Raw genomic sequence first — 23,997 nt, 5'->3', positions numbered from 1 at the left:
GCAAAATGAGAGCCAGCAGCAACAGACAGAAGGTTCTGGATTAGGGTGGGAATCAAGCAAAGGAACAAAAGGAAGGAGGTTGGGGAGCACAGGGAGATGAATGGCAAGGCTTCTGTTGGCTCCAGCTTGGGCTGGCTCTGGGGCTGTGCTCTGCTCTCATCCAGGAATTTATATAGCACTGGGAACAAGCCACAGACTGAGGGTGGGAAGGGACAGTGGAGGTCCCAGCTGACGTGGCCCAGATGGCCTGACATCATGCAGCTGGTTAGAGGCATGGCTGGGTTGAGAGACCAGGTCTCATGACTCCTGGGCCTAGAACTTGTGTCTCCACACTCACCCTCTTCCTAGAGACGTCCAACATGTAGAGCATACTGGTCTTTAAAATAACCCACATGCCACAAGTAGAGAGACTGCATGCCGCAACTAGAGAAGCCTGGGCACCACAACGCAGACCCAGTACAGCCAAAAATAAAGATAAAGTAGACTAGACTAGAATAAAATATATTTCTACATGAACTCAGCATCCAACACCTGCAGCACCCCAAGCTCCCTGCAGAGCACAAATGTGCTGAGAACACACCTGACACCATTGACTGAGGTCAATGGAGGGGCACTGGGTTCTCAATGAAGTTTGTTTCTGAGGTGTCAGGGGCAAGAAAGAGAGCAGGCTTGGAGAGGGTGAGGTGGGCCAGGGCTTCTGGGAGGGGAGAACGCTGTCTGCAAATGTAAAGGAGCCCTCCAGCTAGGGGGAGCCCTGCCACAGGACCATGTGGCTGCTCAGCTGTGTCTAAGTGGCCCTGTGAGTCTGCGTCCCATCTGGGTCCCGTGGGTTGGCAGGCTGGGGCAGGGAGGGATGGCTCACCTGTGGCAGTCATGCCAGATCCAGGCATGGCGCCCGTTCTTGGGTCGGAAGTCGGACTGGCCATTGTTGTGGATCTGGGAGGAGAAGCGTAGGAGCCGCCGGTAGCCCGTGGTGGGGTTGGTCTGGGCGGCCGAGGCCGAGAGGCAGTTCTCCTCCATGGCGCACTGCAGCATGAACATGGGCCGGTCCTCCAGGTAGGTGCTTTGCTGCACGATCTCTGCGTTGAGGACCAGGTCAGGGGCGGCTGGGAGCAGGGCAGACACAGGCTTCAGACAGGCCAGAGACCCCACGCCCCTTCCCACCTAGGTTTCCTCTGATTCTCGAGCAGTGACTGGCCTGCATGCCTGCCGAGCATCTGGAACTGGCTCTTGTGGTCTCCCCTATCCGGGTCAGGGATTACTACCCCCAACTCCTTCTCCCTTCTCTGAGAGCCCTGCTGGACACCTCTGCAGATCTCACTGTGTGCATGCATGCTTAGTGGTTCAGTGGTGTGTGACTCTTTGTCATGTTTGCAAAATATTGTCAGTAGTTCAATCTGGGTAATGGGTCCATGAGGCTTCATTATATTAATATTATTCTATCTCCTTTAGAATAATCCTGGAGTAACAGGCAAATTTGGCCTTGGAGTACAGAATGAAGCAGGGCAAAGGCTAATAGAGTTCTGCCAAGGGAATGCACTGGTCATAGCAAACACCCTCTTCCAACAACATAAGAGAAGACTCTACACATGGACAACACCAGATGGTCAACACCAAAATCAGACTGATTATATTCTTTGCAGCCAAAGATGGAGAAGTCCTATACAGTCAGCAAAAACAAGACCAGGAGCTGACTGTGGCTCAGATCATGAACTGCTTATTGCCAAATTCAGGCTTAAATTGAAGAAAGTAGGGAAAACCACTAGACCATTCAGGTATGACCTAAATCAAATCCCTAATGATTATACAGTGGAAGTGAGAAATAGATTTAAGGGACTAGATCTGATAGACCGAGTGCCTGATGAACTATGGCTGGAGGTTTGTGACATTGTAGAGGAGACAGGGAACAAGACCATCCCCAGGAAAAAGAAATGCAAAAAAAGCAAAATGGCTGTCTGAGGAGGCCTTACAAATAGCTGTAAAAAGAAGGGAAGCAAAAAGCAAAGGAGAAAAGGAAAGATATACCCATTTCAATGCAGAGTTCCAAAGAATAGCAAGGAGAGATAAGAAAGCCTTCTTCAGTGATCAGTGCGAAGAAATACAATGGGAAAGACTAGAGATCTCTTCAAGAAAATTAGAGATAGCAAGGGAACATTTCATGCAAAGATGGGCTCAATAAAGGACAGAAATGGTATGGACCTAACAGAAGCAGAAGGTATTAAGAAGAGGTTGCAAGAATACACAGAAGAACTATACAAAAGACATTTTCACGACCCAGATAATCATGATGGTGTGATCATTCACCTAGAGCCAGACATCCTGGAATGTGAAGTCAAGTGGGCCTTAGAAAGCATCACTACGAACAAGCTAGTGGAGGTGATGGAATTCCAGTTGAGCTATTTCAAATCCTGAAAGATGATGTTGTAAAAGTGCTGCACTCAATATGCCAGCAAATTTGGAAAACTCAGCAGTGGCCAAAGGACTGGAAAGGTCAGTTTTCATTCCAAGAAAGGCAATGCCAAAGAATGCTCAAACTACCGCACAACTGCACTCATCTCACACGCTAGTAAAGTAATGCTCAAAATTCTCCAAGCCAAGCTTCAACAATACATGTACCATGAACTTCCAAATGTTCAAGCTGGTTTTAGAAAAGGCAGAGGAACCAGAGATCAAATTGTCAACATACACTGGATCATCAAAAAAGCAAGAGAGTTCCAGAAAAACATCTATTTCTGCTTTATTGACTATGCTAAAGCCTTTGACTGTGTGGATCACAATAAACTGCGGAAAATTCTGAAAGAGATGGGAATACAAGACCACCTGACCTGCCTCTTGAGAAATCTGTGTGCAGGTCAGGAAGCAACAGTCAGAACTGGACAGGGAACAACAGACTGGTTCCAAATAGGAAAAGGAGTACATCAAGGCTGTATATTGTCACCTTGCTTATTTAACTTATATGCAGAGTACATCATGAGAAATGCTAGGCTGGAAGAAGCACAAGCTGGAATCAAGATTGATGGGAGAAATATCAATAACCTCAGATATGCAGATGACACCACCCTTATGGCAGAAAGGAAACAAGAACTAAAGAGCCTCTTGATGAAAGTGAAACAGGAGAGTGAAAAAGTTGGGTTAAAGCTCAACATTCAGAAAACAAAGATCATGGCATCTGGTCCCATCACTTCATGGCAAATAGAAGAAAAACAGTGGAAACAGTGTCAGACTTTATTTTTTGTGTGTTCCAAAATCACTGCAGATGGTGATTGCAGCCATGAAATAAAAAGGTGCTTACTTCTTGGAAGAAAAGTTATGACCAACCTAGACAGCATATTAAAAAGCAGAGACATTACTTTGCCAACAAAGGTCCATCTAGTCAAGGCTATGGTTATTCCAGTAGTCATGTATGGATGTGAGAGTTGAACTATAAAGAAAGCTGAGCACCAAAGAATTGATACTTTTGAACTGAGGTGTTGGAAAAGACTCTTGAGAGTCCCTTGAACTGCAAGGAGATTCAACCAGTCCATCCTAAAGGAAATCAGTCCTGGATGTTCATTGGAAGGACTGATGTTGAAGCTGAAACTCCAATAGTTTGGCCACCTGATGCAAAGAGCTGACTCATTTGAAAATACCCTGATGCTGGGAGGGATTGGGGGCAAGAGAAGAAGGGGACGAGAGAGGATGAGATGGTTGTATGGCATCACCAACTCAATGGATATGAATTTGAGTAATCTCTGGGAGTTGGTGATGGACAGGGAGGCCTGGCATGCTGCAGTCCATGGGGTAGCAAAGAGTCAGACACGACTGAGAGACTGCACTGAGCTGAACTGAATCTCCTTTAGAGTGGCTTTAAATTTTCCATAATAAAAAGCAGACAATAACAATGAATCGGGGCTTCTTTGGTAGCTCAGATGGTAAATAATCTGCCTGTAATGCAGGAGACCTGGATTCAATCCCTGGCTTGTGAAGATCCCCTGGAGAAGGGAATGGCAACCCACTGCATTATTTTTGCCTGCAGAATGCCATGGGCAGAGGAGCCTGGTGGGCTACGGTCCATGAGATCGAAAGGAGTCGGACACGACAGTGACTAAGACTTCTAACTTCTAACAGTGAAATCATGCTACCCATAGAGAGAACACTCTTAATACTTTGGTCTGATTCTTCTGGGAATTACAAATTCCCACCATGTGTAATACTGTATGAAGATTTGTACTACATACAATACTACTTGTATTAGTCTGTTAATGCTGCCTCTCTCAAAACATATCTTGACATATTCACTTGTTCATAAATATCCATTACAATATTTAATTGATAACCCTAACCTACACTTTATTTTTAAATTAATTAATTAATATTACTTATTAACTTTTGACCGCACTATATCTTTGTTGCTGTGTGGGGCTTTATCTAGTTGCGGAGAGCGGGGTCTGTTCTCTAGTTGCGGTTCTCAGGCTGCTCTCAGTTGCAGAGAATGGGCTCTAGGCGAGAGGGCTTAGTTGTCTGGTGGCATGTGGGATCTTTCTGGAGCAGGGACTGAACCCATGTCCCCTGCATTGGCAAGCGGATTCTTAACCACTGGACCACAGTTAAAGATAAAGCAGTGATAAACATCCTGTAGTAAATCTCCGTGTGTAACTTTAATCGTTTCTTCAGAATATATTTCTGTAACTTGCTGGGGGCAGGTTGCATGCTTTCAAGGCTCTGATATATATCCGGTTCTACCAGTTTCCCCTTGCACTGTTGCTCCACGTGAGAGTTTTAACCCAGTTACCTCTTTTAAAACAAGCTTGACCTATTCAATTAGCACAATGTACATAGCAGGTGTTAAAAAAAAATAATCACCAGTGGTTACAATCTACGTTTACTAAACAGTTATAGTAGAAGGATTAACTTCTTCGCCAAAGGATTAACTGTGTCTCTGTTTAAAAGTGAGATTCTACTGAACATTTCTAGTGTACCTCAATTCACAGGAATGTAGTATATGAATCATTTATGACAAGACCCAGGGACTTCCCGGGTGGTCCAGTGGCTAAGACCTTGCCTTCCGACGAAGGGGAGGTGGGTTCGATCCTTGGTTGAGGAACAAAGACCCAAACACCCCACATGCCTCGCAGCCAAAAACAAAAACAAAAAAAACATAAAAGCAATATTGTAACAAAATTAATAAAGGCTTTAAAAAAATGATCCACATCAAAAAAAAAAAAATCTCAAAACAAGCAAACAAACCTTCAAACCTAAGACCCATCCATCTTTTATTTTCTGATGCTTGCAAATTTCTGAGGTGAGTGTCTTCTATGAGCTTTGCTTCCCTCATGTTCATCACTGCCTGGAGCAATTCTGCCCAGTCTGGGTCCCCTCCCTGGCTGTGCATAGAGCCCAGTAGGTTTTCAGGATGCACAACTGCTGGTGCTGAGTGTTGAGTGCACAGTTTAATGAGGGTGTTGTGGCCTCTTTTCATGATCTGTACACTAGTCAGTACTTAATGGACAATCCCTTTGCCTCCCTCTGCGCTGGTCACTGGGGTCTCCATCAGGCTCTCTTCTTTCCGGGAGGAGGCCAGCCCTACCTCCGTCTCAGGAGTCTCAAGGTAACATGGCCTGACTTAGCTGGTAGCCCATTCTCAACACCTGCCATGGAATGAGATCTTGACCTTCCTAATACCCAAAGCATCCCCAACTCTGTGCGACGCTATGGCCTGTAACCCACCAGGCTTCTCTGTCCATGGGATTTTCCAGGTGAGAATACTAGAGTGGGTTGCCATGCCCTTCTCCAGAGTATCTTCCCAACGCAGGGATCAAACCTGGGTCTCCTGCATTCCAGGCAGATTCTTTACCGTCTGAGCCACTAGGCAAGCAAAAGGTTGCTAGAAGAATATATTTTCTCTTTATGAATAAAATATGAAGCCAGATCAGTGTTCCTGGCCCCAGTGGCTCTTCCTCCCCCTGCAGACTCTGACTGATGCCTTCAGCCTAGGCAGAGGGGTTCTTTGAGCAATAGCCCCATGAAGGTCATTTTTGGTCTGCCGTGAGCATGTGAGGGCCCTGTTGATCTCATAATTCTTGGTCCTCATAATGAAAAACTCCCCTTTGATCTCAGTATCTAGGAGTGGGCTTCTCTTGACTCAGGGTTTGTTTCTACCTCATGCATGGTGGTGGTGGTGGTTTAGTTGCTAAGTCGTGTCTGACTCTTGTGATCCTGTGGGCTGTATCCTGTCAGGCTCCTCTCTCCATGGGATTCTCCAGGCAAGAATACTGGAGTGGGTTGCCATTTCCTTCTCCAGGGGATCTTCCCGACCCAGGAATTGAACCTGGGTCTCCTGCATTGCAGGCAGATGATTTACCAACTGAGTTATGAGGGAAGCCCAGGCATACTGTGAATTATATTAAAGACCACATTTCTCTCTTTCCTTTGGCTGGTAGGAAGCTTGCTGTATAATGACAACAATAAATGTATACGACTCTATGACAGTAAATGTATGTGCTGTGCTAGCCTAAGTTGTGTGCAGTTGTGTCCAATTCTGTGTGACCCCACGGACTGCAGCCCGCCAGGCTCCTCTGTCTGTGGGATTCTCCCAGCAAGAATATTGGAGTGAATTGCCGTGCCCTCGTCCATGGGATCTTCCCAGCCCAGGGATCGAACACATGTCTTTTACATGTCCTGCACTGAAAGTCAGTTTTTTTTTTTTTTTTTTTTATCACTAGCACCAACAGGGAAGCCCAGTAAATGTATAGGTCTCTATAATATATAAACTTTTATTAATCTCTATCAGTTCTAGTTTGAGCCACTCTCATTTTGCCAATACCTACTTTTTAAAAATTATATATATATATATAAAATTTTAAATATTTACTTATTTGGCTGTACCAGGTCTTAGTTGCAGCATGCAGAATCTTCAGTTGCAGCATGTAGGATCTAGTTTCCTGACCAGGGATCAAACGCAGGATACTAGCATTGGGAGCATGCAGACTTAGTCACTGGACCATCAGAGAAGTCTCCCTACTTTTTTCTAAATCTGCTTTTATCTTATACTACCTTGAATTTTACTTAGGTTTATATTATCTTAGTTTCTTTTTTGATAAATGGTATATTAAAAATATAAATAAATTATTAAGCTGAGAAAAGACTCCCGATGATGGGGAGATCACATCTCTCTGCCTGGGGGTCTGGTAAGGGTGGTACTCTCACTCTTTCCTCTCAGAAAGGATGCAACAATATATAATGTCTCCCCAGAGAAGCTCATGCTGGGGTTGAGAGTCCTGCTTTACAAGGGTTACGAAATGCTGAAGGGGTCTAAAAGGGGGAGAAGTCGCTGAGTTCAAGTTTAATCTCCCTAGTTCTCCGTGATGGTAAACGACAGCGCATCACTGTTGTTTAAGCGGTTGCACGTGTCGTTGTCACATTTAATTTCCAGGCTCTAGGAAAAACAACGAAGACTGTGGATCATAGCAGTGAACTAACTTTGCCAAGATCAGCTAATAAACGGCAGGCAATGCCTGGTCTGGAGTCCTTTGGCTAGGCTCAGGGCCTCTCCCACCTCCCAGATCCACAAGGAAATCCTTTGATAAGGCAAGGAGGGTGGGATCCAGAGAAGAACACACCCACAGGGCTGTCAGCCAGTCCTTTCAGCTTGGCAGGGAACCTGCTGAGATGGCCATTCTGAATTCTGGCCAAGGTGGGGATAGAGGTGGGGGTGGGGGCTCCCTTCCATATTGTCAAGCTCTCTAGGATTCCTAGGGAGTCACTAGGAGGTTAAATCACCCTGTGTGTGTGTGTGACAACAAAAAATGATCTATGTCCTTTTGTTTTTTTGACCATTCCACACAGCATGTGGGATCTTAGTTTTCTGACCAGGAATTGAACCTATATCCCCTGCATTGGAAGCTCAGAGTCTTAACCATTGGATCCCCAGGGAAGTCCCAGGAAATGATCTGGGTGGCAGGGCAGAAGCAAGGAAGCGGACCCACCAAGCAGTGCGTGTTTCACTGCTAAGCCAGAAGCCAGCTCCCCGGAGACCAAGTCACTTAATTCTCCTAAGGCCACTTAAATAATCCACAGTGACCCTGCCTTTGAACCCAAGGCTTCCAGACTCCCAACTCCTCCTTCCAGCCTTCTCCACTGTTATTAGGCAAGATTCCAGGGTTGCCTATGGGGGTAGTTCCTCTTGCCCCTGACTCTTCTCACTTAACAAGAATCCATCCCTACTTTCATTTTGCTGGGCTCATAGCAGAGACCCCAGGCAGAGCCTTGCAGGGAGTAACCAGTGAGGCTCTGTGCCCCTCCTGAAGCCTGGCAGGACAGCTGTCTAGACCCCCAGGAACTCTCACTTTCTGAGCAGGCGACTCCAGCCCCGTACCGCACGCCTCCCTCGGGGCAGGCCACGTCCTCCCCGTCGTGTCGGCAGTGCGCCAGGGACAGCTCCGTTCCCGAGCACTTCACACCACTCATGACCACCTTGTTGGCGTTGATGTTTCCATGCCAGTACCAGGTCTCCTGCATGAACCAACAACAACAAATAGCCAGCACATCACCTTAAACTGTCACTTTGCCACATTCTATCAAATTTCAGTCTCACCAAAACACCCAAGGCTTTCTGATCCCATTTTTCATATGGAGACAGCCAAGACACAGTCACTTACCCAAGTCATGCAGTTTGTTGGTGGCAGCGCAAATGAGGCCCGCCCCCTGCACTTGGATTCTGCCCCTCTCCCCTTTTGGAAAGCACACCTAAGAGAGTGCTCAATGCTATGTATCAGGAACAGCAGCCATACTGCCTGGTCCCTCTTCCTGAGCCCTGGGCAGACATTACTAATCTATCACAGCACTCTCCTCTAAGCCTGACTGTGCTCTCAGAATCCTTCTCACCACTGTGCTCCAGGGAGACACCACCAACTGATCAGGATTGGCAGGAGAGAAGAAATCTAGTCACATTTGTCAATAGTTCCATCTTCATACATCTCATTGGTTCTGATTTTCTAGAGAACCTATGCACTCCTCATCCTCTAGAGAGAAAACTGGGGCCTCGGGAAGGGATAAGGCCTGTAATCAGCGTACTGAGGTCAAGGGTAGGCCCATCTCACAGCCTCCGCTGTGAGAATCAGGTGTCTTAGGAAAGCGCTGACAGGGAACAAAAATAGCCGGACGGCCACTCTGTTGCAATGAGCACTGTTCTTCTACACTCCATGGAGAACCAGCGAGTGCCTTGGCTGGTCAAAAGCAGGATCAGCAGAAACATGATGTGGCAGTGCGAAACCAGGCTTCCAGACGGCCCCGGGTACCAGAGGCCTGCCCCTTCCTTCTGGGTGGTTTGTGGAGTTGCCACAGGGCTGCCTGGCTGAGTTCTCCCGTGTCGCTACTAAGAAACCCCTTCCTCAAGCAGCCACCCAGGGCACAGGGGCTGAAGTCAGGTTAGCAAAGTGAGATGGGGGTGCTCCGGACATTTTCCTGTTCTGGGAGAAGCTTAAGAAAGGTGTTTATAGAGCCTGGATATTGAGGACCTGGACTATTTGTTCCATGTTCACAGAGAGGCTGGGAAAGGTGGCAAGTCATTATGTAGCCGGCTGGTGGGGGTCCAATTGGGAAGTGACCTCCAGCCTCCTGGCTCCCACTCCTCTTGCCCCTGGCCTCTTTCTGACAATGTTCCATCCCAGGATGGGGTCCAGAGGGCAATGATTTTTTAATCCAAACCACTGCTTGTCTTTCTTCTGTTCCTTTCTGATGGGGGGTGGAGCCTAGCTTCCCTTGGCTGAGTCACTTCTGAGCTGGCGGCAGGAGTGTGCAGCGGCTGTGAAAGGGTCCTGAAGCAAGGCTTGGGGAACTGCCAGCCAACCAAGGAGAGGATGCATGGATGTGGACACAGCGAGGATGCATGGATGTGGACACAGCGAGGAAGCATGTTGTGGGAAAAGGGGCCAGCAAGGGAGTGAGCTAAGACAGGGGTCTCCACCCCCCTGGTACTGGTCCGAGACCTGTTATGAACCCGGCCACTCAGCAGGAGGTGAGTAATGGGTGAGTGAGCAAAGCTTCATCTGCCTCTCCCCATTGCTCTCTATCGCTCACATTACTGCCTGAAGCATCCATCCTGCCCCTACCCCGTCTGTGGAAAAGCTGTCCACAAAACCAGTCTCTGATGCCAGCAAGGCTGGGGACCACTGAGCTAAGGCGTCTGGGGTGTTGGGTTGGGTGGTCTCCACATGCCACCCCCCCCATAGGACTGAGTGGCTTCCCCCTGCAAAAGTCAGCTCGGGACACCCCAGAATGAGCCTCTGGCATGGTCAAGCCCGGTGCACAGAGCTGAGACCCAAAACCAGAGTCCAGAGAGTGCATGACCCATGCAAGGACTTGGGGCTGCAGGGGACAGAGCAGTGGAGGACAGGATGAGGTTTTTCCTCCAAGTCCATGGCTCTCTACCTCCTGGGAGTCACAGAAGACAGGGGCTGACGAGAGATGGGCAGGATAGGACTGGATGCAGGGTTCAAGGCCCTCTGCGGTGGGGTGGGGGTGGGGGCTTCTCACCTGGAAGGCATTGCTGGCAAACCCCAGGCCTAGCTGCCGGCAGACGACCATGGCCTCCACAATGCCCCAGTTCTCGCCGCATACCATGCCCCATACGAGGGACCCGTTCCTCTCCACCAGCACCTCCACTCGGCCCTCGTAGGGGTTTCGGCCCCCGTTCAGGCGCAGCTGTGGAGGGAAAGGAAGGCATGATCACTGGGAGGGGAAGGCAGGTTGATGCCCCACTATCGTACTGCCTTCAGTCTCAATTTCCCCAAGGCAGGGGGTCCTGCCTGCGACACAGAAGGCTGGCATTACTGAGAACCTGCTATGTGCTGGGCATCGTGCCCAGCATGGTCTTCTGCATTAGGTGCCCCTCCCCTGCCCTACTGCAGCCATCCTAGGACCCTAGATGCCAATACAGCCGGGGAGACCCACTGACCCCACTATAGACCTACTGATCTCACTGTAGAATCTGCCTCCACTTCCCATGAGCCCACCAGGGGGGTGGGTCTCAGATCAGATACTTGGAAAGAGGCAATAAGGAGCCTTAAAATGGTAGAATCCCCCGATTCTTTCTGGGACCATTTTCTCCTCCCCACACCCTCTCCTGTACCCCAGTTCCAGCTCCTGATTGCATCTCCTCCCACAACACCCCCTGCTGTCCTTTCCAGAAGAACTCTTACTTGACAGTCCCACCTGGCACCTCGGAGACCCCAAATCTAACTGGTCCTCTTTTTCTCTCTACACCTAAACCTGTGCTCTACCTCCCCCTCATTCTCTATTTCAATGAAAGGCACTACCACCTGCCCCAGGGGCAGCAAACCGCGTAGGGTGAATGCAGGGACCACAATATGTAAATAGCGGGGCTCAGCTGTGTGCCCAAGAAACCATATTTACAAATACAGGCAGAGGGGTGGATTTGCACTGCAACAGATAGTTTGCTGATCCTGAATCTATTCTGTTAGACAAGCCAGAAATCTAGGAGCGAGCATCAGCATCGCCCTCTTTCTTATCCCTGACATCAGGAGCTCCCAACCAACCCCCTCCACTCCTGCCTGTTAGGAACTGGACTGCACAGCAGGAGATGAGCAGGGGGACAGCAAGCGAAGCTTCACATCTATATTTGCTCCCCATCACTCTCCCATCACCCCCAGATGGACAGTCTGGTTGCAGGAAAACAAGTTTAGGGCTCCCACTGATTCTGCAATATGGTGAGGTGTATAATTACTTCATTATATATCACAAGGTAATAATAATGAAATAAAGTGCACAATAGAGGTAATGCACTTGAATCATCCAGAAACTATCCCCCCTCCCAACCCATCCTGGTTGGTGGAAAAAACTGTCTTCCATAAAACTGGTCCCTGGTGTCAAAAAGGTAGGGGACTGATGCCCTACATCCCATCAGAATCTTCCTCCATGGATTTTATCTCCCAAGTCCCTCCCACTTACGCTCCTCCCTCCAGCTCCATCCTTATCCCTCTTCCCAGGCACCTTCACCTCTCGCCTGAAACAGCCCTCCTCACCTCCCTCCCACTGCCTCTCCTCTTGCCTTCACTGACCTATTCTCCATGCAGAACCCAGAGTCACTTTTATCTCCAGGCACACAGTCTTCTTTCCGTTTCCATGGCGACCTAACTCTCCTGACCAAGTTACACAGTACATCTCATTTCACACTGAAGTCTATTACATACAGAGGCCCCTTTGCTTTTGGCTGGTCCCACTCATCTTTCCAATTCTATACCCAGTGGCACTTCTCTCCAACGGGGGTCAGTGCCCACTTACACAGTCTCTCTCTATATCTCCTTCTTAGCATTCTTGACAATTATAATTAAGCTAATTTATAATTTTACAATTTAATGGCTGTCTCTCTGATGATATATAAGAGCCAAAGAGCAGAGCTGTATTGGTCCGGTTTACTGGAGGGTCGATAACTAAGACGGCACCTCTCAGATGTTAAGTACATGACACAATTCCTTTTGGAATGGATGAATATAACACCAGGCTTACAGAATGAAAGCATGGACCAACACATGAGTCCAAGCCCATAAAGGGAAGCAGGATAAGGTATTTGGATTAAGGACTGGAATTTGGGGGAAGGGCTCTGAAAATGCAGTCCTTAGTCCAAGTACCTTACCCTGCTTCCCTTTATGGTTCTAACAATTCATCCCTTTGAGATAAGACCTAATACTCCAGGAATCTTCAGCTGTTTGTTTGCCAGTCCTTAGCAACAGCACAACCCTTAAGTCATAGGTCTTAATTCTTATTGACTTGGGGGCTGGGAGGGTCACGAGGTCAGCCAGCAAACAGACAGGCCGAGGGCAGTCCTGACCTTAGATCTATCTACCAGGGCTGAGCCGATGCATAAGTGGCATATACGGTTCCTGTAAAGTGCTCAAACAGGGCCTGGCACTCACTGAGTGCTGAGGAATCTCAGATACCATCACAGCAATGATCATCATTAGGGTGGGAGTCCCAGCAGGAAGCAACCTTTCCTCAGAGGACCTAGAAGAGGTCAGAGCAGGTAGGAAGAGGGCTGGCCCTCGGAAGACTGACATTTGACTTCCTGAGTGCCTCTGGGCTGGAGGAAACCCCAGTCCAGGCGCTGGACACTGGCTATGGATTGCACATCACCTGTGACTAACATATCTTTGTTGTTGTTTAGTCACTCTTGTGACCCAATGGACTGTAGCCCACCAGGCTCCTTTGTCCATGGGGTTTTCCAGGCAAGAAAAGCAGAGTGGGTTGCCGTTTCTTTCTCCAAGTGATCTTCCCAACTCAGGGACTGAACCCACATCTTCTGCATTGGCAGGTGGATTCTTTATCACTGAGCCACCAGGGAAGCTGGATCTATATAAAAACAAATAAGCAGGCAGAGCCATGGAGAAAGTCCTAGAAAGGCCTGAGCCTCAATGGGAGGCAAACCAGCCAGCTCCAACATCCACAGGAAGGCCAGCAACCCTTGGGAAGGGTGTACCTTCAATCCATCGGGATGTCTCCAAGTAACTTCAAGCCATCCCCTCTGTTCATTTGACATCTAATGAACGCCTGTATTTCATCCTTTATGTGCTTACTGAACTCTGCCGGTAATGTTGGCACCTCCTCAGAAATGAAGTGAATTGTGTGTAATTCCCCAGATCCATTCATTCATCCAGTATTTATTTGGCTTTTATTATGTGACAGGAGCGGGCTTCCCAGGTGGCTCAGCGGTAAAGTATCCGCCTGCAATGCAGGAGACTCAGGAGATGTGGGTTTGATCCATGGGTTGGGAAGATCCCCTGGAGGAGAGAATGGCAACCCACTCCAGTATTCTTGCCTGGAGAATCCTATTGACAGAGGAGCCTGGCAGGTTACAGCTATGAGGTCGCAAAGAGACAGGACTGAACTGACTTAGCAGGCATGCATGAGACAGGAGGAGTGCTGGAAAATTCACAGGCAAACTTTCAGAGCGCTTACCTTGTCCCCCACCCTATGTAAGCCCTTTATGGACATTCGGTCCTCACAGCATCCCTAGGAGGCAGTGGTACCATGTCATCCCCATTCACAGATGAGGGGAGTCTCAGATGGAGTAAGCATCTCTTCATTACCATACTAAACCACCTCCAAACCATCCACCTAAGCCTGCTTCTTCAAGGGTGCTTTTGTCCCAAAGCAGGAATCGCTGAGTCAGAACGGAGGACCAAATTTGTGCCTTACAGTCAGGATAGAGAACTCCTCCTGCTGGGAGGTTGGGGTCCTGAACCTTGGGCCCCATGTTTTGAGGCCTTTATAGTAAGTCCCCTACATAGGAAGTAAATCCCCTTCAAGTTGCAGATTTTCAAGGATGCGAATGTGCCTTTCCTGCCAGCTGTTGTACTGTACTACTGTACTTTTCAAGGTACTGTACTACAAGAGTAAAAATGTTTTCTTTGTTTTTTATGTATTATTTGTGTGAAAAGTATCATAAACCAATTACACCACAGTACTAATAAATAGCCAATTGCGCTAGCCTGGGTAGCCAGGCTAACTTTGTTGGACTTACAAACAAACTGAACTTACAAACCCACTCTGGGAATAGAACTGGTTCATGTGTAGGGGACTTACTGTATTGTCCATTGGAGTCAGACTGGGTCCTTAGGCTTAGGATACTAAAGCTTTAATCACTGAAGTATTAGTCATTCAGTTGTGTCTGACTCTTTGTGACCTCATGAACTAATGCCTGCCAGGCTCCTCTGTCCGTGGAATTCTCCAGGCAAGAATACTGGAGTGGGTTGCCATTCCCTTCTCCATGAATCACTAAAGCTCGTAATTTTGTGCCTTGTGAAAACCATCTCCAGTTGCCTCCAAGCACCTATAGCTTTGGCAAGGAGTGGTGTGCCAACCTCTCACACACACCCCCTCCCCACCCACCTGGTCTCCTGTGTCTCCAGCCTCCTGGACTGATTATGGCCTGGAGGACACTGTCCAGGACAAACGACAGCAGGGACTGTGATGGCGACCGCAGGACTGACCTCTAGGCCACAGGCTGAGCCCTCTAATGGCTTGCATCCTGATTTAGGGAGTCTGGAGCCTTCCCTCTCTTTGGGAAGTCCAGATGCTCTTCCCTTCCCCTCCTCGTGGTTTCCGAGTTCCAGCACCAAGGCTGGTGGAGCCGCAGGTTTGCACAGAGGTACACCCTGGGGCACCAGAAGCCGTGGGCAGGGACCCCTCCTGGGGGCTAGGTTAGCACTGAAGTTCAGAATGTCCTGATGGCTTAGGTGGTAAAGAATCCACCTGCAATGCAGGAAACCTGGGTTTGATCCCTGGGTTGGGAAGATCCCCTGGAGCACTCCAGTATTCTGGCCTAGAGACTTCCATGGACAGTCCATGGGGTCATAAAGAGTCAGACAGGACTGAGCAACTTTCACTTCACTCAAAATGCCAGTGGGCAGTGCTGATGGATAATTGGGTTTATTATTATTTTTTATTTCGCTAGGGACTGTGCCCTGCCTTTTTGATTGCACTGGCAGCTAGCTCCCTCTATGGCCCCTCTCCTAGGCACTTCTCCCCCCTAAAAAAAGACTTCATTTTGTTACCCTAAAGTTTGCAAAAATTAGGACTGGGGAGCCTGAAGAATTCCGAGTCCAAACTTTTTCCCGCTACCAGGGGGCAGTGAGGCTCCCAAGTTTGAGTCTCAAAATGAAGACTTGAGTCTTATATGAGAGTCACCTATATTGAGTCTCAATATGAAGGTTCCTGTCTCTAGGGCTCTCTTTGGGAGGATTCCTGTCCTTTGTCCCCCACTGTCTGTGCAGCCCAGGTTGCTTGGCCAGGTGTTCCTGTCCTAGGTTCTAGAGCCAACAGAAGTCTGAGAGGCTCTGGCCCAAGAACGTGTCTGCACACTGACTCTGGGGCAAGGAAAACATAAGGCCTTCAATGGGAACTGGGGCCTCTCCTTGAGACACTTCCTAAAGCTCCAAGCTGTGGCCATTCCACCAAGGCTGAGCAGGCCTGGAGCAACCTCTGTAACAGGCAGCAGAGTTTCATTGCCCCTGGAAGAATCCAGGCACCTCAAGATGTACTGGGGGCCTTTTCTCGTTTCCTAGAGGAGACTGGGGGTTGCAAGAGAGGCTGGCCATGAAGTTCAAACTCAGCCCAATACATAGCTCTCCATTCCCAGGGCTCCCCTCCTGGGCACCCCATTCCAGAAGTGATCTGGCTCAAAGTTCCAGTATCCATGGAACCCCAAGAGGTCTTGGGGTCAGCCAGGAGCCTCTGACCCATACCCTCTCCACCTCATTACCCCTCAAGGATGCCAGGGGAGGTCCATCCTTCTCCAAATTTCTTAAAACAATCCCAGGCATTTCTTTTTTCCTATTCCTTTGGTTCTTGGTGGCAGTAGTATGCAGTTTGAAAAAAGGGAGTGACATGCAGGAAGCTGAATTTTTCTGAGCATGAATAGAGAAAACAAAACACCTACCTCCAGCCCAAAATACAGCGAGGCCGCCCTGTATTTTGATAAGGTTGCAGTTCACCAGTCCCTCACCTGTTTTTGGAGGTGGCAGGTAGGAAGCGAGGTAACAGGACCCAGATGTTAACAGGCAAGCAAGCACTGGCACTCTCCAACTCACATTCCACACGTGGGCATGGTACTGCCATCCAGACAGGGCCAGGCCCACAGTTCAGAAGGGAACTGGAGGTCAGCAAGGCTGCCAGGGGACCCTGTGTGGACGAGCTCGCCTGGTAAACCCACCTGCCACCCCCAGAGCCTTCCCACCTTGGCATGTCTCCCCAGCAATGAAAGAAACACAGCTTGGCTGTGGCTGAATGGATGAAACCTCCCAGTTTCATGTCTGTGAGTTTTATTTATTAGTCATTCAATAAAAAGTCAATTTCTTAAAGAACTGGGGGTTGGAAGGGAAGCTAGGAATCACCTCTCTCACCTCCTTATTTTCCAAGGAGGAAACCGAAACCTGAAAGAGATTAATTAAGGAATCAGCCAGTGAATGATAGTAATGAACTGACTTGTGCACGCATGCTTAGTTGCTCAGTTGTGTCCAACTCTTTGTGACCCCATGGACTGCAGCCCACCAGGCTCCTCTGTCCACAGGATTCTCCAGGCAAGAATACTGGAGTGGGTTGCCATTTCTTCCTCCAGGGAATCTTCTTACCCAGGGATCGAATCTATGTTTCCTGCATTGGCAGGTGGATTCTTTACCACTGCAGATCTTTTACCACCAGAGAAGAAAGCCCTTCCAGGGGATAGAAATGGCCAGATTCACGCATAAAGCTTCCCACACCCCATGCTTAAGCACAAGGCTCACTTTCTAGAGTCCGAAGGGCCCCTGAAAGGATGAGGGTGTTTTGTGCTAGGAGTGTGGTGCCCCCACTGGCATGCCTGGGCACACAGCCTGCCTCAGCTCCACCCACCATAAAGCCCTTGTGGAAAACCTCATTTTCTTTGGCCTAGGCCTTTCATTTGGGTTGAAAACCCCATTCCACCCAAGTCTAATCTGTCTGAAGTGAATGGTACCCCAGCGCACGGGGACTCTTGGCACGTCAGCTTTTGGAGCTCTATTATGACTTTCTTGGAATGCTGCTCAGCAATTAGAGATGGCAAGCCTTTCCCACAGCTGTGGGGCTTGGCCCACGCCCCTGCTCACTTACAAGCAAATGCTTGGCTCGAAGGAGAGCTGTCGAGTTCACATTTTTAGCCCCATGGGGCAATAAGATGTTGTGGCTAACCAATTCAGTAGTGCCTTTGACATGATGATGCCAAGGTCAAGAAGCAGTGTCAGAGCCTGGCTGGAGAGCCATCCTGTACCCTAACATGTCTGCATTTGCTCATTTTAAAAAATAAGCCCTCAAGAAGCTCTTCCAATGTGCCAGCCTGGTGACCAAATTCATGGTTTAGCACAAAGCATTAGATAGGATTTACCAGGCCTTTTTGGAGGATGGGCTAGACCTCCTAGCAAAATCTTGTTGGTTATCCCTGTAGGGATAAGTCGGAAAGTCACCCACATGAGGGTACATGATGCAGGTTTTTAGAGACCCCGTCTCAGGAAGGGAGGGGTGTGTATCAGACATAATGCTATTAAGGTTTCCTTTCCTTTCCCTCTGGAAACCAAAGTACAGTGTTCGGCCCCAAATACTGGCTACATCGTGCTTACATCTGTGTGCTTTACAGACCAACTGTGGTTCCTCTGGGTCTTTGGAAAGGGCCGTTGCCAAGGGGACCACAGGTGTTGCAGTCCTTGAATCCTTCGCAGGAAGCACTGAGTTGCAATCACACTGTATGTCCACCCACAGAGTACGGCGGGGCACACAGAGGATCCCCAACATCTGAGGACAGTGGAGCTTATCCATATGTCTTTTCATCTGGCACCTTCAACAAAGCCAGGTGACAGCCACTGAAGGTGACAGCATTAGAGCCCAACAACTTTCTGAGCTCATCAAAGTACCTGTTGGCAAGCTTCAGCCTGAGACCATCTGGTCTACCCTTTCTATGGATTCAATGACCAAAACATAACAGTCCCCTCTGGGCATCCAGGCTCCTCACCTTTTTCTGGAAGCCCATGGCGGGGATGTTACATCTCACAGCAGCATCTTCCTCATGATTGCAGCCCTGAGACTCAGCATTGAACTTGCAGTCTATGATGGACTTCTCATTCCCCGTGCACTCGATTTCATTGAGGTGAATGGGTCCTATCCCTGGGAATAGAAAATGAACATGCACTATGAAAGCTTCCACAAGAAAGTTTCTGCAAGGGGAAAGGAAGTCCCAGACAGTAAGAACATGCCTCTCCCATCCTCAGAATGTTCCCAACTGCCTCCCACAATAGCTCAATGACTCAGGCCTCTTTTACCTGGAGAGAATGTTGTCTTGGGAGTCACTTCTCCCACAAGAACAAAGGTTGTTACTAATTGATGTGGCCTTGACCAACTCACTCAGCCTCTTTGAATACTGGTTTTCTCACTGAAATAGAGGAGCTGGTCTAGAGGGCATTTAAGTTCCCTTCTCAACTTGTACACCCTGTGTATTGATGAATCCTAAAGGGGCAACTCTCACAGAGTAGTCGGACTCCCAGCAGGAAAGAGATGGCATTCTCAGATTGGATGATCTGAGTTACAGAAAGGAATTTTAAAAATAAAAATAAGAACAAAGCATGAGGAAATCACAAAATCGCAATGGATAGTCCATTGTGTGGACTAATACCACCCCCAGGCCCGCAAGAAAGAAAAGTGTCTGTCGCTCAGTCATATCTGACTCTGCAACCCCATGGACTGTAGCCCACCAGGTTCCTCTGTCCATGGAGCTCTCCAGGCAAGAATACTGGAGTGAGTAGCTGCTCCCTTCTCCAGGGATCTTCCCAAATCAGGGCTCGAACCCAGGTCTCCCGTATTGCAGGCAGATTCTTTACCATCTGAGCCACCAGGGATGAGGGGAGGATGTTAATATCTGGTCCAGGAGAACAAAAGAGCCTTGTGGGGAGGTCACCTGTTAAGAGCTATTACCCTCAGTGAAGGGACACAGTGGCCCTCAGAGAGAATAAAGACCCAGCTCCTCCCCATCTCCAATCTCCCCCAGTGTTCCCTGCGGGCCACATCCAAACCTGCCTTCCAGGGCCCTGAACCACGTGGACAAGGAGGAGTGTGGAGCCACAGGGGCAGACAGAAGACATCCCACAGGGACCCCTAATGCACATGTGGGAAGCTTTCCCTACAGGCACGGGATGGCAAGGGGGAATTCCCCACTGCTGGGGAGAGGGAATCCCTAGTTTGTCAGTATTCAACTCAACTCACCTCACAAAACCACCTCTCCTCTGTCTAGCCCATAAAGATGGATCCAAGTCTAGTTCTTTCTGGGAGCTCTGGGCTGCTTCGACCCCCACCTTGGGCCTTGCCCTGCTCCGTGATCTCCTCTCTATCTTGATCTTCACCATCATCCTCTGGTTTGGGTCCATCCCTCAGCACTCATCTGATCCCATAAAATCTCCCGTCTTTATGATGACCCTCCCCTGACTCCACACCTCCTTCTGGCTTGTCACTTTCCTCCCCTTCAGAGTGAACTTGAAAGAGTCATCTGCTTTTGTTCTTTCTGCTTTCAGCAGGAGGACCTTTCCTAATCTGCTTCTCCACAGCATCTCCCTAACTCAGGAAGCAGCACCTCCATCCTCCTGGTTCTTGCCAGAACCCAGAGGCATCACCTCCTCCTCTTTTATCCACAGACAAGCAACCCATCATCATGTCCTATTCACTCCCCCCAAAGCTCAGTGCTTTTCATTTCTGCCACTCATCTAACTCTGTCACCTCTCATTTGGACAAATGACATAGCTTCTAGTCTCCCTCCTGCTTGTTTATTCCAAAATATTCCCCACGCACAACCCAAGAGATTTTTTAATGCATGTTTAATCATGTCACTCCCCTGTCTCAATCCCTGTAATAGTATCTCACTGCAGTTCAGGGTACCATTAGTTCCCAAATGGTCCAAACAGGGACCAGCCTCCACAAAGCGTCCCAGCTATGCTTGCTCCTCCCCAGCTTGACCACATGTCTCTCCTTTGGCTATTCCTTCTGCCTAGACCCTCTTCCTCCTTCTCCTCAGCAGTGAACTCCTGCTCAACCTTCAGGGCTCAGGTCTGATGTCACTTCAATGGCACAACCTTTCTAAGCCTCACCTAAGCTGGGTCCCCTCAGGTCACCTCCACTGAGCACTCCACTTCATGCTGTATTCTGGTGGCTCTCTATTCAATGTCTGTCTGAATCTCCACTGGGCTGCAGGTCCCACAAGGCAGGCATTACATCTATGTTTCTTGGGGATTACCAACCAGAGACTAGCAAATAGGAGGTGCTGCAAACAGTATCTGAATGGACACCCTTGACTTAAGTAAGTGCCTGTTGATTGTCAGCCTCTGTACCAGTGTTGGGGACTCACAGAGGAATACAGCAGTCCCTGTCATGACAAGCTCACAGTATGTGCCTGGGGGATGTAGACACTTAGACAGACTTGTAACATAATGTGGTACATGATAAAGATGGAGGTAACTCTCTGCACTTTGGAGCCCGAAGGAGGGACCCTTGGCTCTGGGTTTCTGGAGACACCTGGGATCTAGACTCTGCGGCCAGAAATTAACTTCTAGGAGCAACCCACTGTAATGGGTAAGAGCCAAGTTTCCATTTCCTTGGAAATTCATAAATGAAGAAGCTTCCAATTCCTTGGAATTTTATAAAATTTATAAAAACACATCAATCAGAACTTTCCTGATGTTCCAGTGGTTAAGAGTCTGTTCTTCCACAACAGGAGGCATGGGTTCAATCTCTCATTGGGGAACTAAGATTCCACATGGCACATAGTGCAGCTCCCCCCTCACCCCCCCAAAAAAACCCCAACAAACACATCAGTCACTATGGCTAGAAACACCCAAGGACTTAGAGCAGAAACGCTGTGCAAAATACAGATTCCAAACAGAGACGCTGAAGCAAGCAGGGCCATGGCTCATGAATTAAGATGGGCTCAGAAACAGGCAGCAACCTAGGACTTGGATGTGCAGTTAGAGCAGAGGCCTGTTAGATGATTATAAGGATGATGGTGATGGCGATGGTAATGATAATGGTGGTGATGGTGATGAAAATGGAGGCGATAGTGGTGATGATGATGGTACTGGTGGTGACAGTGATGATGGTAGTGGTGATGGTGGTGATGATGGTGGTGGTGATGAGGATGGTGATGGTGGTGCTGATGGTGGTGATGGTGATGAGGATGGTAGTGGTAATGGTGGTGATGATAATGATGGTGGTGGTGATGATGGTGGTGATGGTGATGAGGATGGTGATGGTGATGATGATGGTGGTGACGGTGGTGATGGGGATGAGGATGATAATGGTGGTGATGATAATGATGGTGGTGGTGATGGCAGTGGTGATGGTGGTGGTGATGAGGATGGTGGTGGTAGTGGTGATGGTGATGATGGTGGTGGTGGTGATGGTGATGAGGATGGTAGTGGTAATGGTGGTGATGATAATGATGGTGGTGGTGATGATGGTGGTGATGGTGATGAGGATGGTGATGATAATGGTGGTGATGGTGATGAAAATGGAGGCGATAGTGGTGATGATGATGGTACTGGTGGTGACAGTGATGATGGTAGTGGTGATGGTGGTGGTGATGGTGGTGGTGATGAGGATGGTGGTGGTAATGGTGGTGATGACAATGATGGTGGTGGTGATGGTGGTGGTGGTGGTGGTGGTGATGATGATGGTGGTGATGCGAATGGTGGCAGTGGTGGTAATCATGATGGTGATGGTGGTGGTGATGGTGGTGGTGATGAGGATGGTGGTGGTGGTAGTGATGGTGATGATGGTGGTAGATGGTACTAATATTTACTGAGCACTCACTATGTTTTAGATTCTGTCCTAAACACATTATTTATATTAACTCATTTCATCACCCCAACAACTCAACAGACTGGATCCCACTGGGGACCAAGGATAAGTAACAGTCCAACAGAGGAACCAGGACTCAAACCAGACAGTCTGACTCACAGCATGATTTTGCTGAGTTTCTGAAGTTCTTTCAGGAGAGTCAGGGGAGGAAATCCTTTGCTGGAAAGAGTGGCAGATTGCTCTGGAGAGAGCTGAGCCATTGAAGTGCCTATGTTCTCCATCATCTAGGGGTGCTCCCTCTGCCTCCTCCCTCCTAGAACACCTCCTGCTTTCTGCCCATCTAAGTAGAGGTCTGCCTTCAGGGAGCACTGTGAGTCCTTTCTCCTTTGTGGCTCAGCTTGAACAGCCTCACTCTCATCTGCAGCATTTACTTTTTACATCTTTCTTTCTTGCTTACAAAGCAGTAAGCTGCAGCTTCAGCCTTAGAGTAGATTCAGCCTGCGTCTCCTTGGGAAGTGACGGGACCTTTTTGAACTCCACTTTCCCCATCTGTAAAAGGCAATAACAATGTCTCTCTTGCAGGACTGGGCTTTTGAAGATTGAATGAGACCAATTGTGTCAAGTTACCAGGGACTCAATGAATGATAAGAATTACTGGGTTGCTCAAAAAGTTCATTTGAGTTTTTCCTGATATTATCAGGATAATTTCTTATATATCATCACCTATTTGTTAGTGTAAAATACCTTTGGTGCTATTTCTTATTTTGTCCACTTGAGCTAACTTCCTAGAGAGCAGAAACACTTACTAGAAATATCTGCGGAAGAAATGAATTCTCTGTTCCAGGCTCCAGCCCAAACAGTACTCAACAAATGTGTATGGATTGCTAAATTCTGAGACTGGACAGGAGAGAGGAGATTAACGCAAGAGCCTTAACACTTTAGACTCCAACTAACAACTGCTTGGAGCTTCCCAAGTGGCTCAGTGGTAAAGAATCCGCCTGCAATGCAGGAGACCCAGGTTCGATCCCTGGATCAGGAAGATCCCCTGGAGAAGGAAATGAAACCCACTCTAGTATTCTTGCCTGGGAAATCCCACGGACAGAGGAGCCTGGTGGGCTACAGTCCATGGGGTTGCAAAGAGTTGGACATGGCTTAGAGATTAAAAAACTGCTTAGTCTCCTTCTGGCCTAACCGATGTAAGGCCAGAAGGCTGTCTCTAGACATCTGGCGACGAGGCCTGGGAGGGCAGTACCCACTTTCCTGAAGCCTGCACATTCATGGCACACCAGGACAGAACAGAGAGATGGAAGAGCCAGTGTTTCGTACATTCTTCCCTATACCACCCAGTTTTGCTGTGAGTTGAGCAGGGTATGAGGTGTTACTGAAGAATACCAGCCTGGATGTCCAGCTGAGGTCGCCCAGCAGTGTCTGTGAGTTCCTAGCTCCTTTTGTTGATCTGGGTTTGATCCGCTGCATCGTGAACCCCAGCTTTGCCCTCATCCTGGGTTCTGGACTGTCCATCCTCTCATTATGCCTCCCCCACCTCCACCTTGGCCTAGCTTTTCCCCAACCTGAACCCTGTGACCACAGGCCTGGGGCAGGAGAAGGATGTGAGACAGAAGCCACGGCCAACCTCTCAGAACAATGTTATGGACTTTGGAC

At 48.6% G+C, this 23,997-nt stretch overlaps 1 protein-coding gene across 1 annotated transcript in view; it reads right to left on the bottom strand.

Moving 5' to 3' along the window:
• The window catches only part of LOXL2 (lysyl oxidase like 2), a 112,946-nt gene that overhangs the window by 15,184 nt on the left and 73,765 nt on the right, over nt 1-23,997 (bottom strand). The window contains exons 7-10 of the mRNA XM_005909154.2: nt 18,512-18,663; nt 10,513-10,680; nt 8,325-8,490; nt 863-1,106 (exon numbers count right to left, since the gene is read on the bottom strand). Coding sequence (XP_005909216.2) covers nt 863-1,106; nt 8,325-8,490; nt 10,513-10,680; nt 18,512-18,663 — 730 coding nt within the window. The remainder of the gene's footprint in view (nt 1-862; nt 1,107-8,324; nt 8,491-10,512; nt 10,681-18,511; nt 18,664-23,997) is intronic.

The sequence above is a fragment of the Bos mutus genome, chromosome 8 (genome assembly GCF_027580195.1).
Source record: "Bos mutus isolate GX-2022 chromosome 8, NWIPB_WYAK_1.1, whole genome shotgun sequence".
NCBI classification, from domain to species: Eukaryota; Metazoa; Chordata; class Mammalia; order Artiodactyla; family Bovidae; genus Bos; species Bos mutus.
Note: the sequence above shows the minus strand (reverse complement) of the source record. Positions and strands in the feature narration are given on the sequence as shown.